The following is a 20,758-nucleotide window of genomic DNA, read 5'->3' as shown; positions in this document are numbered from 1 at the left end:
TGAATCTTTATCAGTGTATCATGGTTAATTGTTAAGTTTGTTTACCTGCATTACATTACATGGAAGAAAGACCAACATGAACATCGGGGGCAGTAGATCACCTGCTGGGTGTCGACAAACACTGGCGGTTCAACAATTACCCAACATAGAATTGTTGGGTAATTAATAGAAAATGTCAGCTGATGTTTTGTGGTCTGAGGTGATAGGACAGCCACCAGCTGGGCACAGCCATCATTCATGTTGGTTTTGTTTTTCCTCTTAGAAAAGATAGGCCCTTAAAGTAATGTAAATGGAAAAACACAGGCTAGCTAAAAAATAGCACAGCAATAGCATATCATCACACACCATGGACCCAAACACCCAAATGTTGAGCAGTGAGCGCTCCCTCCCACTCTCTTAACATCTCCACAGAAGCATATTTCTGTACATCTTGAACCTCTTGAGATTGATTTGGAGTTTGTTGACCACTGTCTATAAAGAGAAGATGAAAATTTGAAATGTAAGAGCAAAACTTACATTTGTGGCACCACAAAATATTTTATTCACATGAATGTGTCCTCCACAGAAATACAGCAAGAAAAACAAAAACAAGTTTATTTTTCTCTGGATACTCTACATATAAGTCAATTTCAATGTAGTCATTGCGTGCTAGGAATATGGGACCAAATAAACTCAGCAAAAAAAGAAACGCACGTTTTTCAGGACCCTGTCTTCAAAGATGATTCGTAAAATTCCAAATAACTTCACAGATCTTCATTGTAAAGGGTTTAAACACTGTTTCCCATGCTTATTCAATGAACCATAAACAATGAATGAACATGCACCTGTGGAACGGTCGTTAAGACACTAACAGCTTACAGACGGTAGGCAATTAAGGTCACAGTTTAAACTGAAAACTTAGGACACTAAATAGGCCATTCTACTGATTCTGAAAAACATCAAAAGAAAGATGCCCAGGGTCCCTGCTCATCTGCGTGAAAGTGCCTTAGGCATGCTGCAAGGAGGCAGGAGGACTGCAGATGTGGCCAGGGCAATAAATTGCAATGTCCGTACTGTGAGACGCCTAAGACAGCGCTACAGGGAGACAGGACGGACAGCTGATTGTCCTCGCAGTGGCAGACCACGTGTAACAACAACTGCACAGGATCGGTACATCCGAACATCACACCTGCGGGACAGGTACAGGATGGCAACAACAACTGCCCGAGTTACACCAGGAACGCACAATCCCTCCATCAGTGCTCAGACTGTCCGCAATAGGCTGAGAGAGGCTGGACTGAGGGCTTGTAGGCCTGTTGTAAGGCAGGTCCTCACCAGACATCATCGGCAACAACGTTGCCTACAGGGAAGACATCCTCCTCCCTCATGTGGTACCCTTCCTTCAGGCTCATCCTGACATGACCCTCCAGCATGACAATGCCACCAGCCATACTGCTCGTTCTGTGCGTGATTTCCTGCAAGACAGGAATGTCAGTGTTCTGACATGGCCAGCGAAGAGCCCGGAACTCAATCCCATTGAGCACGTCTGGGACCTGTTTGATCGGAGGGTGAGGGCTAGGGCAATTCCCCCCAGAAATATCCGGGAACTTGCAGGTGCCTTGGTGGAAGAGTGCAGTAACATATCACAGCAGGAACTGGCAAATCTGGTGCAGTCCATGAGGAGGAGATGCACTGCAGTGCTAAATGCAGCTGGTGGCCACACCAGATACTGACTGTTACTTTGATTTTGACACCCCCCCCCTTTGTTCAGGGACACATTACTCCATTTCTGTTAGTCACATGTCCTGTGGAACTTGTTCAGTTTATGTCTCAGTTGTTGAATCTTGTTATGTTCATACAAATATTTACACGTTAAGTTTTCTGAAAATAGATAGAGGACGTTTCTTTTTTTGCTGAGTTAACTAAACATTTGAGCAATTGTATTAGTATAAAATATAATTACCACATTTTTTGAGCATACAATATAGCTCAGTAATTTAATTACTTTATACAGTCATTATTGCTCATCTTTATCAAGGGTGTCAATAATTTCGGGAAAAGATGGGAAAAGATGGCAACGAAGGCCGGGGTCCAGATAAGAAATGATGGACAAACAGGCAAAGTCAAAGAAAACTCAACCATGAATAAGTGCCCATTTTAGGCTTGTACTACTTTCCACAGCAGTCCAACATGGCACGATTGCATGATGCTATAGAGGAGAACAGTACAGTATTGGAAGTACGTGTCCAGGGGGTTAGCGTAGCCTACTGTAAATATAAATTGAGCCAATCAGCTTAAATTCTAATAGCTCCATGCTTTTCCAGCGCTGAGGTGTAGCCAGTGAGGGTCTGTCTGCCTGAGCAGCATCCTTCATGGGTGGGGTTTAATCCCAGGCCATGTCCTCTTCTGATGATGACAATCAATCAGAGGAATAACTAAATAACTAAAACACTTCTCTTGATCTGTTCTGTTGACATTTGCTCATTTTTCTCTCTTAGTTAATTGTTTGTTCATTTAATTGTCTGTATTTATTGAATCCCCCACTCCCCATCCCTTTCATCCACACCTCTGTATCTCTGTGGTGGCCATCTCCCTCTCCAGGCCCTCAGGTGCCCACAGAACTGACGATCTGCACCACCTCCCCATTCTCCTCTGTTGGCAGATGGATGGATCCCTCCTTCACCTCCATCTCACCCTGCATGGCTGGGGCCAGTTCTGACACCTGGGAACAGAGAGTTGGGGAGGGAAAGGAGGGGAGGGATGAGAAGGGGAGGGAAGAAACAAGGGAGGAAGAGGGGTAGGAGAAATGCAGGAGAATATAGGGAAGCCAGGGAAGAGAGAGTGAGGAGGACAGCGGAAGAAGGGGAGAGACAGAGAGCAGTGAGTTGGAGAGAGAGGGAAGATGAAGATGAAACCAAAGTAGAGCGAGAGAAAGAGAGAGACAAGTTATAAAATATAGCTGCAAGCAGACATTGCAGGGTTCAAGCTATGGTCCTAGGTTGACACCTCAACCTAGGATGAGCTTCTTCTGTAATCCTTACCACGCTTGCCAAATATCAGAACTCAAAATCGAACAGATCATGCAGAATGCTTTTCATGTAATTTGGAAAAATGTTCATGACGTTGACTAATTTAAAATGTCTTCTCCAGAACCGCTCCACACCAAATTTGGAGTATAGCATCTATGGATGCACGTCTTCAAACCTCTTAGATGTAAAGTCTTCTGTTTAGGGGACATGCGTGTTTCTGGTACTGGTTCAGACCGACATATTTGCTTGTAAATCGTTTTGTGTACACTGAGCAATAGCCTAGGTTCTCAAGGACACAGTAGTATATTTTGTTGCGCCTGTGTGACATAGGATGTGAAACCTGAAACCACTTAAAGCTTGGATGTCCCTCCTACCATTTCATTCACTCTTCCGACTGTCCATCAACTCATAGCTGAACCATATGACAAAGCACATGCCTGCAATCCTTACATCGTAGCGCAGCAGGGGAGAGTGGTTTCATCACTATAGCACATTCGGAAATTGATTTATAGCCATTAATCTAAAATGCTTAATAGATTTTAAACAAAAAACACTGTCATAGTTCCTAATGAGCTAGATATCTGTGTGACATTCACAGCGGTGGGGGCAGATTTTTTTATCAAGAGAGACACCTTTAGAAAATATGTACTTTACAGTTATAAGGAAGGTTAGTGGTTTTATAATTTGATTATACCGTGTATATTTAGAAAGCATATAAGTATTTTCAAGCCTTATTCAAACAGTTTTGTTGAAGAGGAAATATACTGAACAAAAATATAAAAATGCAACATGTAAAGTGTTGGTCCCAAGTTTCATGAGCTGAAATAAAAAAGATCCCTGAAAATTTCCATATGCACAAAATGCATCTCTGAAATGTTGTGCACACATTTGTTTACATCCCTGTTAGTGAGCATTTCTCCTTTGCCAAGATAATCCATCCACCTAACAGGCATATCAAGAAGCTGATTAAACAGCATGATAATTACCTTATGCTGGGGACAATAAAAGGCCACTAAAATGTGCAGTTTTGTCACAACACAATGCCAAATATGTCTGAAGTTGAGGGAGCGTGCAATTGCCATGCGACTACAGCAATGTCCAACAGAGCTGTTGCCAGAGAATTGAATATTAATTTCTCTACCATAAGCCGCCTCCATCGTTTTGGAGAATTTGGCAGTATGTCCAAAGGGCCTTACAACTGGAGACCACATGTAACTACGCCAGCCCAGGACCTCCACGTCTGGCTTCTTCACCTGCGGGATGGCCTGAGACGAGCCACCTGGACAGCTGATGAAACTGTTGTCTTGCACAAAATGTCAGAAATCGTCTCAGGGAAGCTCATCTGCGTGCTTGTTATCCTCACCAGGGAAGGGCTATAGTCTCTAATAAAATGCAGACGTATTATCTCCTGGGCCAACCTCCGATCCGAGAGGCACGGAGAGGTGGAACCCCAGTAAAAGATGAGTCAAGGAAGAGTCACTGTGCACATAGAGAGACAGAGACAGAGACAGAGACAGAGAGAGAGACAGACAGACAGAAAGAGAGAACAGCGTTGAGTCATTCTTTCCTGGCCGAGATGCCAAAGTTCTCCCCAACAGCGTACCTGCAAGGTTTTTTTCTGCATTTTTGAAAATGATTTAGCGTGGGAAAACATTCAGTGTTAACTTAAACGACTAAAAACAGGAAATTGGCTTTAAAAACTGCCATTTCTTTCTCAGCCCCATGGTAAAACTTTCTAGATATGCAGGAAATTAGCTTTAAAACAGAATTTGTTTCTCTCTGCCTCATGGCAAATGTGTAGAATTACAGGAAATTAGCTTTAAAACAGAACTTGTTTCTCTCTGCCTCATGGCAAATGTGTAGAATTACAGGAAATTAGCTTTAAAACAGCAAAAAATGTAACACACATTGACCACAACCTAAGCCCATTTGGACACACACAAAAAAAAACCTGACCCGCATCTTTTAATTCTCTTACTCTCAATGTAGCGCAGCTGCACCGGCACAGCAACAGCAGTAAATACCTATCATGAGGTTGCAACAACCTAGCCAATGAATTAAAGTTTACAACGTAGGTGCACATAGGTCGAGAGCAAAATTTGAGGTGACAGACAGTGACACATTCAATACCGCCTTGCACACTCTTGCCTGCATCTAGCTGATATAGGGTGTAGTCATTAGTCCAACAGTTGCAAACGAGAGTTTCTATTGGACAAATTTAGTTCTGTTTGCTTCCGTTTAAGAAATGCTTTTCAACAGAATCGGCAGAATGAATAGACCCCTGATCACATGTAAACACAGTTCACTTTCATAGCAGCCATGTTGTATTCCTTATCACATCTATGCGCTCTCCTCCTCTCACCTTGTCCCTTCGCTTGTGGACTTCAATGCACAGCACATCAGATGTATATGACCAGGCTAAAAAAAAAAATAGCCAAGCCACCCCATATCACTACTACACACAGCCTTCATCATTGTCACCTTATAAGCTAAAGTAACGTCATAGTCAACATAGCTAGTAGAACTAACATGTTAGTAAACCCGCTACAATCATGCACTAAAGTTGTAGAGTCAGTAAGCAGTTTAGCACTTACACAGGCAGCAATACATTTGTAAAACCAAAAGCTTACCATGACTTGGAAGAGCTCCAGTGTTGTGTTAGATAGTCATAGGCCAGCAAGCTAACATCCCTCTGTTTGAGCAGAGTGTTTGAGTAGGTTAAACAAGCTAGCTTCACTTGCTAGCTAAGTAAGTGAAACTGGAAAAAAATGACACTCTCTCTCACTTGCTTCTCCTTCATTTTTGAAAGAAACTAATTTGTTAAACACTAGTCAACTATTGTCTTTCTCTCGCATTGAGTCAACTACTCACCCCATTTTATGCACTGCAGTGCTTATGCTTCCAGTACTAGATTAATTCTCTGATCCATTGATTGGGTGGACAAGATGTCAGTTCATGCTGCAAGAGCTCTAATAGGTTGGAGGACATCCTCCAGAAGTTGACATAATTACTGTGTAAGTCTATGGAAGGGGGTGAGAACCATGAGCCTCCTAGGTTTTGTATTGAAGTCAATGTACCCAGAAGCTTACGGCAAAAAAGCCAGTCAATGTACCATATCTTACGGCAAAAAAAGAGCTTCTGGATATCAGGACAGCGATCACTCACCTCGGATTAGACAAAGATTTTTTCTTCAACAAGCAGGACGCACAGGACATTCTCCGAACACCTGACAAGGCCAACATCCCAGTTATTTGCAAGAGGAAGAGACGTAGGTACAGAGGACACAGAGCGGGGTGCCTCGTAAGGATCCGCAGAAGGCGAGTGGGAAAGCTGCCATGACTGTCAATATTACTCGCCAACGTGCAATCATTGGACAATAAATTAGACAAGGTACGATCACGAATATCCTACCAACGGGACATCAAAAACTGTAATATCTTATGTTTCACGGAATCATGGCTGAATGATGAAATGGATATTCAGCTAGCGGGATATACGCTGCACCGGCAAGATAGAACAGCACACTCCGGTAAGACGAGGTGGGCGGTCTGTGCATATTTGTAAACAACAGTTGTTGCACAAAATCTAAGGAAGTCTCTAGATTTTGCTCGCCTGAAGTAGAGTATCTTGCGATAAAATGCAGACCACACTATTTGCCTAGAGAGTTTTCAGCTATACTTTTCGTGGCAGTTTATGTACCACCAGAGACAGATGCTGGCACTAAGACCGCACTCAGTCAGCTGTATAAGGAAATAAGCAAACAGGAAACCTCTCACCCAGAGGTGGTGCTCCTAGTGGCCGTAGACTTTAATGCAGGGAAACTTAAATCAGTTCTACCTAATTTCGATCAAAGTTAAATGTGCAACCAGAGGGGGGAAAAAATTCTAGATCACCTGTACTCCACACACAGAGACGTGTACAAAGCTCCCCCTCGCCCTCCATTTGGTAAATCCGACCAAAATTCTATCCTCCTGATACCTGCTTACAAGCAGGAAGCAACAGTGACTCAGTCTACAAAAAAAACCGATCAGATGAAGCAGATGCTAAACTACAGGACTGTTTTGCTATCACAGACAGGAACATATTCCGGGATTCTTCCGATGGCATTGAGGAGTACACCACATCAGTCACTGGCTTTATCAATAAGTGCATCGAGGACGTCGTCCCCACAGTGACTTTACATACATTTGTGGCCAAAAGTTTTGAGAATGACACAAATATTAATTTCCACAAAGTTTGCTGCTTCAGTGTCTTTAGATATTTTTGTCAGATGTTACTATGGAATACTGAAGAATAATTACAAGCATTTCATAAGTGTCAAAGGTTTTTATTGACAATTACATGAAGTTGATGCAAAGAGTCAATATTTGCAGTGTTGACCCTTCTTTTTCAAGACCCCTGCAATCTGCCCTGGCATGCCGTCAATTAATTTCTGGGCCACATCCTGACTGATGGCAGCCCATTCTTGCATAATCAATGCTTGGAGTTTGTAAGAATTTGTGGGTTTTTGTTTGTCCACCCGCCTCTTGAGGATTGACCACAAGTTCTCAATGGGATTAAGGTCTGGGGAGTTTCCTTGCCATGGACCCAAAATATCGATGTTCCCCGAGCCACTTAGTTATCACTTTTGCCTTATGGCAAGGTGCTCCATCATGCTGGAAAAGGCATTGTTCGTCACCAAACTGTTCCTGGATAGTTGGGAGAAGTTGCTCTCGGTAGATGTGTTGGTCCCATTCTTTATTCATGGCTGTGTTCTTAGGCAAAATTGTGAGTGAACCCACTCCCTTGGCTGAGAAGCAACGCCACACATGAATGGTCTCAGAATGCTTTACTGTTGGCATGACACAGTACTGATGGTAGCGCTCACCTTGTCTTCTCCAGACAAGCTTTTTTCCGGATGCCCCAAACAATCGGAAAGGGGATTCATCAGAGAAAATGACTTTACCCCAGTCCTCAGCAGTCCAATCCCTGTATCTTTTGCAGAATATTAGTCTGTCTCTGATGTTTTTCCTGGAGAGAAGTGGCTTCTTTGCTGCTCTTCTTGACACCAGGCCATCCTCCAAAAGTCTTCGCCTCACTGTGCGTACAGATGCACTCACACCTGCCTGCTGCCGGTTCTGGCACTTGCTGGACTTTCTTGGGCACCTTCTTCACAACAATTGAACCGCTGTCCTTGAAGTTCTTGATGATAAATGGTTGATTTAGGTACAATCTTACTGGCAGCAATATCCTTGCCTGTGAAGCCCTTTTTGTGCAAAGCAATGATGGCAGCACGTGTTTCCTTGCAGGTAACCATGTTTGACAGCGGAAGAACAATGATTCCAAGCACCACCCTCCTTTTGAAGCTTCCAGTCTGTTATTCGAACTCAATCAGCATGACAGAGTGATCTCCAGCCTTGTCCTCGTCAACACTCACACCTGTGTTAACGAGAGAATCACTGACATGATGTCAGCTGGTCCTTTTGTGGCAGGGCTGAAATGCAGTGGAAATGTTTTTGGGGGTTTAAGTTCATTTGCATGGCAAAGAGGGACTTTGCAATGAATTGCAATTCATCTGATCACTCTTCATAACATTCTGGAGTATATGCAAATTGCCATCATACAAACTGAGGCAGCAGACTTTGTGAAAATTTATATTTGTGTCATTCTCAAAACTTTTGGCCACGAATATACATACCCCAACCAGAAACCATGGATAACAGGCAACATTCACACTGAGCTAAGGGTAGAGCTGCCACTTTCAAGGTGCGGGACTCTAACCCGGAAGCTTATAAGAAATCCTGCTATGCCCTCCAACGAACAATCAAACAGGCAAAACATCAATACAGGGCTAAGATTGAATCGTACTACACCGGCTCTGACGCTCGTCTTATGTGGCAGGGCTTGCAAACTATTACAGACTACAAAGGGAAGCACAGCCGCGAGCTGCCCAGTGACACAAGCCAACCAGATGAGCTAAATCACTTCTATGCTTGCTTCGAGGCAAGCAACACTGAGGCATTCATGAGAGCATCAGCTGGTCCGGACGACTGTGTGATCACGCTCTCCGTAGCCGACGTGAGTAAGACCTTTAAACAGGTCAACATTCACAAGGCTGTGGGGCCAGATGGATACCAGGACGTGTGCGCTGGGCACGTGCTGACCAACTGGCAGGTGTCTTCACTGACATTTTCAACATGTCCCTGATTGAGTCTGTAATACCAACATGTTTCAAGCAGACCACCATAGTCCCTGTGCCCAAGAACACGAACGCAAACTGCCTAAATAACTACAGACCCGTAGAACTCACGTCCATAGCCATGTAGTGCTTTGAAAGGCTGGTAATGGCTCACATCAACACCATTATCCCAGAAACCCTAGACCCAGTCCAATTTGCATAGCGCCCAAACAGATCCACAGATGATGCAACTTCTATTTCACTCCACACTGCCCTTTCCCACCTGGACAAACGTAACACCTATTTGAGAATGCTATTTGTTGACTACAGCTCAACGTTCAAAACCATAGTACCCTCAAAGCTCATCACTAAGCTAAGGATCCTGGGACTAAACACCTCCCTCTGCAACTGAATCCTGGACTTCCTGACGGGCCGCCCCCAGGTGGTGAGGATAGGTAGCGACACATCTGCCACGCTGATCCTCAACACTGGAGCCCCTCAGGGGTGCGTGCTCAGTCCCCTCCTGTACTCCCTGTTCAACCACGACTGTGTCATGATGTGACCCTCTTTGGGGATAGCGAGTACCATCCCCCTCTCTCTCCACCATCCCCCCTCTCTCTCTCACCACCTCTCTCTCTTCCCCCTACACCCAGGCTCTGTTATCGCAGGTCATAAATTCCTAGAGGAGTCTCTCTCCTCATGGCCAGACCGTTCTCAAGTTCTATGATGGAGAAGAGGTTCCTTTGTTCTCCTGTGAAACCTTCTCTCTTCTCACTGTACCAATTCGGCCACTTGGGTACATTTGGGCAACTTGTGTGGGACACCTGGGTGACTACATGCTCAATGTCATGTAGCTCACTCATTCCTGAAGATATCTTTCTGAAACTTTTTTCAAATACTGTTGCCATCTTATGTTCTGCATCGAAATTATCCCCAGCATCATATCTGAATGTTTGGCTGTTCTTGTTCAGTTAGTTGAAAGATGATGCAACAACAATAAAAAACAGAAAACGTATGTTTATTTCCTTGTATTTTCTTCTACCAGATCTATATTCTCCTACATTCAATTCACATTTCCACAAACTTCAGAGTGTTTCCTTTCAAATGATACCAAGAACATGCATATCCTTGCTTCTGGGCCTGAGCTACAGACAGTTAGATTAGGGTATGTCTTCAGGCAGAAATTGAGAGAGGGGGGGGGGGGGGGTATCCCAAAGAAGTTAATGAAGGAAACTCCAATTCCCTTTGGAGTTTAACTAAGTCATAGGCCCCCCCATGAGCACAGACATTGATCTGGCATCATGGGAAGCCCTTTCCTACGGTTATGGATATAACCCCCACATTGGGAATTTCCCAGTAGACCAGTACCTCGATCACAGAGGGAGCTAAGGTTTGAGTAGAGACCATGTGTACCTCGACCATCGAGGGAGCTAAGGTTGTAATGGTTGCTGAATCTTTTAACCATACCATGTGGTTAAACTCTGAGACTATCGATACCGACAGAATAAGAGCAAATCTTTGATACTAATTACTAGTCTGCAGCTAGAAATTCGTACCATTGAACGCGAAGACCGACAACCGCCAAAACATCTATCTATAAGAACATTTCTGAATGTTACTCTGAAATATCCATTTCTAACCAAAGACTCCAGGGACGCAGAGAGAATCTCGGGCTGAACTCTCCAACAGAAAAGGACAATTCCAACAGAGATCACGACGACACACTGAGCGTAAATACACTGCTCAAAAAAATAAAGGAACACTTAAACAACACAATGTAACTCCAAGTCAATCACACTTCTGTGAAATCAAACTGTCCAATTAGGAAGCAACACTGATTGACAATAAATTTCACATGCTGTTGTGCGAAATGGAATAGACAAAAGGTGGAAATTATAGGCAATTAGCAAGACACCCCAAAAAAGGAGTGATTCTGCAGGTGGTGACCACAGACCACTTCTCAGTTCCTATGCTTCCTGGCTGATGTTTTGGTCACTTTTGAATGCTGGCGGTGCTCTCACTCTAGTGGTAGCATGCGACGGAGTCTAACACCCACACAAGTGGCTCAGTAGTGCAGTTCATCCAGGATGCACATCAATGCGAGCTGTGGCAAAAAGGTTTGCTGTGTCTGTCAGCGTAGTGTCCAGAGCATGGGGGCGCTACCAGGGAGACAGGCCAGTACATCAGGAGACGTGGAGGAGGCCGTAGGAGGGCAACAACCCAGCAGCAGGACCGCCCACTCCGCCTTTGTGCCAGGAGGTGCACTGCCAGAGCCCTGCAAAATGACCTCCAGCAGGCCAACAAATGTGCATGTGTCTGCTCAAACGGTCAGAAACAGACTCCATGAGGTGGTATGAGGGCCTGACGTCCACAGGTGGGGGAGAACACCAAGATTGGCAAATTCGCCACTGGCGCCCTGTGCTCTTCACAGATGAAAGCAGGTTCACACTGAGCACATGAGCACATGTGACAGACGTGACAGAGTCTGGAGACGCCGTGGAGAACGTTCTGCTGCCTGCAACATCCTCCAGCATGACCAGTTTGGTGGTGGGTCAGTCATGGTGTGGGGTGGCATTACTTTGTGGGGCCGCACAGCCCTCCATGTGCTCGCCAGAGGTAGCCTGACTGCCATTATGTACCGAGATGAGATCCTCAGACCCCTTGTGAGACCATATGCTGACACATGCACATTTGTGGCCTGCTGGAGGTCATTTTGCAGGGCTCTGGCAGTGCACCTCCTTGCACAAAGGCGGAGGTAGCGGTCCTGCTGCTTGGTTGTTGCCCTCCTACGGCCTCCTCCAAAAGTCTCCTGATGTACTGGCCTGTCTCCTGGTAGCGTCTCCATGCTCTGGACACTACGCTGACAGACACAGCAAACCTTTTTGCCACAGCTCGCATTGATGTGCCATCCTGGATGAACTGCACTACCTGAGCCACTTGTGTGGTTGTAGACTCCGTCTCATGCTACCACTAGAGTGAGAGCACCGCCAGCATTCAAAAGTGACCAAAACATCAGCCAGGAAGCATAGGAACTGAGAATGGTCTGTGGTCACCACCTGCAGAAACACTCCTTTTTTTGGGGGTGTCTTGCTAATTGCCTATAATTTCCACCTTTTGTCTATTCCATTTGCACAACAGCATGTGAAATTTATTGTCAATCAGTGTTGCTTCCTAAGTGGACAGTTTGATTTCATAGAAGTGTGATTGACTTGGAGTTACATTGTGTTGTTTAAGTGTTCCCTTTATTTTTTTGAGCAGTGTATATATATTGATTGCAATTATTCTCGAATGAGTGAGCGTTTATGTGCAAAGGATTAGCATTTCAATTGTTAGAATTATCAACTGTGTAGTGTCTTTTGTCTTTCGCGCCTTCTCAGTCCCTTTGTCTACCAAGCCGCCATACCGGTTTAGCCCACTAGGGCACATCCCCTATCAATTCTTTGTAACCATATCTACTTTGTTTGTTTGTTTATGCATTTCTGTGATTATTTTGTTAGTTAATAAATAAATGATTGAGACAATTGATGTATGGATGATTCATAGTGAAGACTGGGTTCGTGCAGATAACCAACAATTTACGATGTTTGGAATGAGACTTATGTGAGGTAAAGAATAATTCATTAATTAGAAGATTAATTGATCAGATATTAAAGTATCTGAAAGTTATATTAGGAAAATTATAACTTGTAATCTGAATATTTTCCTTGGTGCCCCGACTTCCTAGTTAATTACATTCACGTGATTAGTTTAATCACGTAATAATAATTACAGAGAATTGATTTGATAAAATAACAGTCTTCAGTTTAATGATGCCAAAGACACGACAACTGCATGGCCAGGCACGACTCCAACACCATCATTAAGTTTGCAGACGACACAACAGTGGTAGGCCTGATCACAAACAACGACGAGACAACCTATAGGGAGGTCAGAGACCTGGCCGGGTGGTGCCAGAATAACAACCTATCCCTCAACGTAACCAAGACTAAGGAGATGATTGTGGACTACAGGAAAAGGAGGACCGAGCACGCTCTGTAGTGGAGCAGGTTGAGAGCTTCAAGTTCCTTGGTGTCCACATCACCAACAAACTAGAATGGTCCAAACACACCAAGACAGTCGTGAAGAGGGCACGACAAAGCCTATTTCCCCCTCAGGAAACTAAAAAGATTTGTCATGGGTCCTCAGATCCTCAAAAGGTTCTACAGCTGCAACATCGAGAGCATCCTGACTGGTTCGCATTACTGCCTGGTACGGCAATTGCTCGGCCTCCGACCGCAAGGCACTACGGAGGGTAGTGCGTACGGCCCAGTACATCACTGAGGCTAAGCTGCCTGCCATCCAGGACATCTATATCAGGCGGTGTCAGAGGAAGTCCCTAAAAATTGTCAAAGACCCCAGCCACCCCAATCATAGACTGTTCTCTCTACTACCACATGGCAAGCGGTACCGGAGTGCCAAGTCTAACCCCTCTTTTACGCTGCTGCTACTCTCTGCTTATCATATATGCAGTGTCACTTTAACCATATCTACATGTACATACTACCTCAATCAGCCTGACTAACTGGTGCCTGTATATAGCCTCGCTGCTGTTATTTTTCACTGTCTTTTTATTGTTGTTTTTATTTCTTTACTTACCACCTACTGTTCACATATTACCTTCTTTTTTTTTTTTTAATTGCACTGTTGGTTAGAGCCTGTAAGTAAGCATTTCACTGTAAGGTCTACACCTGTTGTATTCGGCGCATGTTACAAATAAACTTAGATTTGATTTGAAGCTAGCTGTCCTCTGGCTACACCATGGTGCTACCCTACAGCATGCTGGTGTGGCTACTGTAGACCTTAATTGCAAAATAGTGTGTTTTAATAAATTATTTGGTGACATGAGATTATATTTAGCATAGTTGTACATGAAATTCACTGAGGATGGTCCTCCCCTTCCTCCTCTGAGAAGCCTCCACTGATCCCCAAGTTACCCAAGCTATTGCGCACAGAAGTGTCTGGTGCACCAGACTAGCCAACACAAGACAAAGGTGAGTGGATACCAGCTGGTGTCTGAGCTGGACAACAGTATTATATACACACTGAAAAGATTTCACTAGATTAAACCAAACTCTCATGACATCAACATAAGTAACAGCCATGAAATCAGCCCTGCAATAGAAAGCGCACAGCTTAAACTATGCGACCACCTTGCTACAGCATCCAACCAAACACATCTAATAGTAAGTTGTACCACCTCCCAAGCATATCCCAGGATCGTATCCATTAGAGCACACCATAGGAAACCATTTAAACGTGTTTTTCAACAGAAAAATAAAACAAGAGGTTGTTATTGAGCAAGTCCTGGTAGTCCCTCCCTGTTTCAGTCAGCTTTCTTCCATTTGGTGCCTAATGAATATGACCCAGGTGTCAAACTAAAAAAACTCTTCCTATTCATCTCCGCAATTGTTTTTCATCTGGTTATAACAGGCATCTCTGGCACCGTATGAGGACCCCGCCCAGGACCAGACCCTGTTAGGGTGTAATAGGGCCAGCTTTAGACCTGACCAGTGTCTGAACCATCACAAGGCTAAATGTAAAAAAACATAGCATAATCTGTCACGAGGCCAAACAGGCCTTCCTGTTCGGAAATATCTTATTTGAATCTAGCTTGTGTACTTTATTTGATCTAGCTTGTGTAATGGAAACTATTAAATAAAGAGGGAGAAAAAATGTAAAAGATAAATAAATAAAAAGCTGAAGTAATTTTTCAAGAGCTTAGTTATAAATGCTACCATATGTTTGGGAAAACAGTTCGACACATTTCAGGGAGGGGAAAATTAGGTGACCTTTCCATGACCTTAGAATTGGAAAGGGCGGCAACCCAACGGTCAGTATTGGCCTTGAGTGTACATCTCCTCACAAGCCCACTGTGATTGATTTGCTAAATGTTTAAAGGCCCACTCTGACATTTACAGACGTTTTGATATGAATTTGAATGTTAGCCTACATTTCTCAAACACCAATCCTTCAGCTTTATAGCAAACAAGGTGCAATTTTGGTGGCCACCGTTTTGTTGAATTTCAAAATAAAGAGTGGGCTCTAAAACTTTGTTAAATGACAATGGAGTAGTCTCTCTTTGAGTAGCCTAACAGAACTAAATGTAGTGGCTGTTCAACAGTTGTATTCTCTCCCCTGCCTGGTCCATATGCCCTTGGTTAACCCAAGAGGCTTAATTTCATCTCTTGGGAACAGGAAATTGGAGATTGATCAGGGCCCGGTCAACTTTGTTGATTTCTGTCAAGCTGTCTGTGTACAATCAACCATTAGAACAAATAAAGCCCATTCACAAAAGTGTACACAAACAACGGTCTGATTGCTGAGAGAGGGGAGAGAGGTGAAATGGAACCCAGACCGCAGCTCAACACAATGTATGGGGTGGCAATCGTGTATACATCTATAGAAACATCACAAACACAAGCCTGGTGGAAGTAAGGGAGAGAAATTAATGAATTTAGGATGTCTATGGTTCCAAGAGGGGAATGGGGGACAGGTGGGACAAATTACAGAACCGACAAAGTGATGTGGGGATGACCAGATGACACCAGGGATGACAGAGGATGCCATGCCTCATTCAGCTAGTCGCCCAAAAAAAGTGATAGGTGGTGGGCAGGATATTCTCTGTGTATGCATAGGTATACAATCACATCAGTCCAAATGAACAAGGAGACTCAAATTACTCCAACTCCGAGCAGGACTGCCATTTCTACAAACAGCCAAACAAATCACTTTTAAAAGAGCCAAGCTTTTTTCGGGTACTCTTTTTATAATGTCACGCAGGGACGAATCGGCGATGGGACGAATCGGAGATATCCATATAAAACTTGACTTTTGGGGAAGTGAGCAAACCAAGCATTACGGAGGACATGTGGCATTCAACATGGTTTTCGAAAACAAAACATGAGTGAAAAACTAAGCGAAGGTCTCGTTCTTTTGTTGTGTTTCTGGCCTTGCCAAGTTGACCACATAAAAGGAGGGACTGCTGTGGGTGCCTGTGTACCCTTACTGCTTTCAACACATGGCTCCCATTCTCTGAACTCAACCATCAAGGGATTCAAAGCTAATCTAGTAATTATTACTTTCCTCTTTCTGAAGCTGCATCTGTGCATTTTACATTGTTAAATTAAAACACCAACTCTAGGACTTAAAGGAGAAGGGCATTCGCTTTGAATGAAAGCATGACAATAGGGAGAAAAGCGGAGTGTTGAGTACCTGCAAGCAGTTTGGTGAAATTGCTAATTATTACACTGGCATTTTGATTTCAACATGTCACTAATTATAAGGAGAAAGATCATCGCACCACATAGTTTTACTGGGATATTGCACAAGATGGTGTGAGTCATTTAAAGGGGGTGTGAGAGACTGAATGTCTGTGAGCTCTTAACCACTCAGGTATATTTAGAACCCAACCCTCTATACTCCTCCCCCACCTCACCTACCCCCAATGTCCCTAACATCTGAACCAGCTTTAACACCCCTACACACAACACCCATTCAACCACCTACTCTAACATCATCTACAAATACCTACTTCATCCATATCCTCTCCTTATTTCCCCCTCACCTCCACAATACCTTACACTAATCCACCCCCCTCCAGAGGCCTGTGATGCCACCATCAAGTGGTGGTTAATCATGTTAAGGTTAGAGTTTACTAGTGTCTGGAAATAAATATTGATAATGGAAAGAAGTGGAAGGCGCTCAATCAACGCGAGTCGAGATGCAACTAAAACATTTGATCATCATTGAAAAGGTGCACGGATGCGCCTTTTCCTTTTCAGTGAATATTGATAACCCATTTATTTGTCTCTGCCTGCAAATCATCCCGCTCCTAGAAGGTAGGCTATAGGCTATGCAAAATGTAAAAGAAAGTGCATGTATCCGCTCCCATCATTGTTGCTGCTTCAAGTTAAGTAGCCTACCTCTCCTAGTTGGGTTTGCGAGATCAGCTGCGCGTGTGGTCCCTATTAAATAGAGTAGGCTATATGCAAGGAAATGAAGGAAATGTACGTCCTAAATATGATTAAGCTATAGTTTAAGCCTACCACATTGTCTGGTAATAAATATTGATCACTCATATTTGTCTCTGCCTCCAAGCGTTCTGCTCCTATTAAGGTATGCAACACATAGCTCAAGAGAAAGTGCAAGTGTCCATTCTTGAGCCAACTCTGTCTCTCTTTCAAACTAAGTTTAGCCTATTCGCTGACGTAGCCCAGTAATACTGATAGCCTAATATCACATGAGAAACTCTGGTAATTAAACCTATTTCTTGGGTTATTTTTTGCACATTTTTGTATTGCCTACTGAATGCAAAATAGCTGGGACCATGGCTGTCAAGTGATCTGCGTCACATCCACCTAAAATAACATTTGTGGGACTGCAGTTGGGTTCGGGACCAGTTCTTGCGAAAGCGGGTAGAAATCCGACAAAAAGCCAGCGGGACCAGGCGGTTACAGTATGAAAAGCTGCAGCAGCGTGATGAGGAAATCAGTCCCGCACAGACCTCTAATGTACCTTCGCAGTCTACTTTACTGGATGTGTGTAAATGTAAAAGGTGTACCTCAGGAATTTGAGCAACAGGAAGTTGGAACCGATGCTAAGATACAAAAGAGAAGGTCAGAAATGCTGCTGTCAGGCCCACCGGACTCAATGGCCAGTTCATCCAAGGACGTGTGTCTCTGTGTGTTTGTGTGCGTTCCTCACCTGTACAGTAGCGGTGTGCTCGTTGACGGAGGCCAGTTGGACGTACTGCACCTGGATGTCACTGGCCTGTAGGGGGGAGCCCTCCACTGTTGTGGCCCCTCCGTCAGCTGATGCCACTGCTATCAGCTGGGCCCCACGCAGCACCTGACCAGGGGGAGGAGAGATAGGGAGGGAGAACGTGAGAGAAAGAGGGGAGGTGGGATAGAATGTGAGGGGGAGAAAAAGTACGAGAAAAAGAGGGAGGAAGAGGGGATATTAATATAAAATGATATTAATATAAAATGTAATTGAAAAAAATAGAGTGAATCTTTATCACAATTAATTTGCTTAAATGAATCACAAAACGATTGTTAATATAATTGAAATAACAATTTTGCCTGTGGTGAGTGCTTGTGCAAGGGTCAACCAATGTGTCTGTGTGTCAAACTTCAACACACACGACCCCAAGAAGAGGTCTGCTTAGCATCACCCAAAATGTCACCCTATTCCTTACATAGTGCACTGGTTTTGACCAGGGCTCATAGGGCTCTGGTCAGAAGTAGTGCACTATATAGAGAATAGGGTGCCATTTCAGATGCAGTCAGTGTTAGCTGCTTCTGCCAGCTAGCTAATGCTCTGAATCAAGAGTTTACTGCCAGGACCTGGGTCTGCTCTGTAACTAACTGGCTGGCTACACTTCCCTGAAGAGAGGCCAATTAAAACAAACAGCAGAAAGACATTTATGCTCCGATGTGTGTTTACATTATTTTATTAGTCACAACTATCAGGGTGTAACAAGCACAGACTAGTGCCACACACACACACACACACACACACACACACACACACACACAGGTAACAGTGACTAGAAGGAGAGAATGCTCTTTCTTTAGGGAAAATCTAGCAAACAAGTCTCGGAGGACGCAGAGGACCAATAAGGAACGCTAAAGACAGATCAGCCAATAAGAGCCCTACCATTTGAAAAAGTGTTTTGTTTCCCATGCACAGCCGCCATGGAGAGAGAGAGAGAGAGCGAGAGAAAATGAGAAAGGGGGAGAGGGAGAGGGAGGGAAAGATAAAACAGAGAGAAGAGGAGAGAGAGGGGAAACCCCTAAACCCTGTTGTGTTGAACTACAGCCAAGCTGTGCCAAAGCTCATTTTTTAACACACTCATTAATAATAGAGCCCGATGGGGCAACTGAAACATGGTGTGGGGTATTCCTGTAGATTTACATTCACACACACTATAGGAAACCGGGGCTATAGGTTTAGAGTTATGATATCTAGACCTAATTGGATAACATACAGTAGGCCAACTGTAATAAGTTGTTGAATGTGTAAACAGACATGCAAAGCTAACATACAATCACATCTGACCCAGCAAGACTGATGGAGGGAAATATTAAGTGAGCTGTGTGTGTGTTTGATACTATACTTGTGAGGACCAGAAATCCTCACAAGAATAGTAAACCAAGGAGAATTCGAACAAGTGAGGACATTATGGCCGATCCTAAAATGTGAAAAAGCCATTTAAGGCGTATGGGTTATAATTAGGAGTTAAGGCAAATAGGATTTTGAATGTGAATCAACTGTTGGTACCCAAAAAAATCCTCACAGGTATAGTAAGACAGCTGTGTGTGTGTAAATAAAACCATGGCTCTCGCTTGCATTTAATACTCTACACTACAACATGGTCTGTCTCTCTCTACCTCTTGCATGATGTGAAGCTTCTCTGGTATTTGATGCCGTCTCCAGCTCTAAGTCTGACTTACTCCCATGCTAGTAGAGTAGAGCAGCTGGGTGCAGGCCTAACAGACATTCCCAATTTGGGGATGACTCAGAATCTGCAGAAAAAAACTAAACCTTAAAAACCCCAATTACAGATGCTGTATGTGACCCACTTGCCCTACCAACCCGCCCCCTTCCACCCCCAACCAAACCTCGACCTTCACTTTGAAGTTGCTGACTCTGTAATGTGTTTTGTGAGTCGTGTTAACCCACCGGGCTCTGGGGGGGGGGGGGGGGGTTGGCTCCAGGAGATTTAGACAGATTCTTTCACTTCACCACAATGTCTGATGCAGCCAGAACACACCATTCCCAGCCAGCCTGATGGGAACTATTAGATGAAAAGGAAGCCTCAATGGCTACGCTAGCCAGATCAGTGCCACAAAATTAGACAGACATAGTGAACTAGAGACCGGCTGATTTGGCGTGACGGTAGCCTTGAGAGACGGGCCAATAATCAAAGAGTAGCCGGTTCGAATCCCAGGGCTGACAGAGGAATCCTGCAGGAGTGAGCCAGCAGCTGGAGGGTTGCTGGGTCTAATATCCTATGTCCTACCTACTACCATTTTGCCCTTGAGCAAGGCACTTAACCCCCCAAATCTGCTCTAGGGGCACTGCTCTGTGGTATAGTAATATACACGCACACACTAACAGGGTGCGTGTGATTCAAATCAAATGTTATTGGTCACATACACATGTTTAGCAGATGTTATTGCAGGTGTAGCGAAATGCTTGACAAGGGGTCCGTACACACACTGACCACTTACAGAGGGTCATAGCCTTGGTCTGAGAGTGGTCTTGCTGAGAGTCATCTGAGTGAAAATACACAAACTGAAGGCTGCAGATTGTAGTCTGAGTGATTGTGTATATACTAACAGACCACAGCGAAACAGACTGGCAAAGGGCCATTACAGACAGACAAATCGATTGTAAACATTCTGTTACATGAAAAGTTCAAGTCAGCTCTGCATAAAAAGACAGACAGCTGTGACATAAATAAATCAGTCATACGAACCCTGTAGAAAGACACTAGGCTTAATCGGTTTATTAGGGATACACACATTCGACCCGTCATTTACATACAGGT

The 20,758-nt window shown here is 44.1% G+C and overlaps 1 protein-coding gene across 2 annotated transcripts in view; it reads right to left on the bottom strand.

The window, feature by feature from the left end:
* Positions 1 to 578: 578 nt before the first annotated feature.
* The window catches only part of LOC111953107 (protein BANP-like), an 83,906-nt gene continuing 63,726 nt past the window's right edge, over positions 579 to 20,758 (bottom strand). For both annotated transcript variants that reach the window (XM_023972207.2, XM_023972206.2), the window contains 2 exons: positions 17,908 to 18,051; positions 579 to 2,701 (listed from right to left, as the gene is read on the bottom strand). In XM_023972207.2, coding sequence (XP_023827975.1) covers positions 2,585 to 2,701; positions 17,908 to 18,051 — 261 coding nt within the window. In that variant the 3' untranslated portion in view covers positions 579 to 2,584. The remainder of the gene's footprint in view (positions 2,702 to 17,907; positions 18,052 to 20,758) is intronic.

This window comes from Salvelinus sp. IW2-2015, linkage group LG26 (genome assembly GCF_002910315.2).
Source record: "Salvelinus sp. IW2-2015 linkage group LG26, ASM291031v2, whole genome shotgun sequence".
NCBI classification, from domain to species: Eukaryota; Metazoa; Chordata; class Actinopteri; order Salmoniformes; family Salmonidae; genus Salvelinus; species Salvelinus sp. IW2-2015.
The sequence above is the reverse complement of the archived record's forward strand: the minus strand, read 5'-3'. Positions and strand labels throughout refer to the sequence as shown.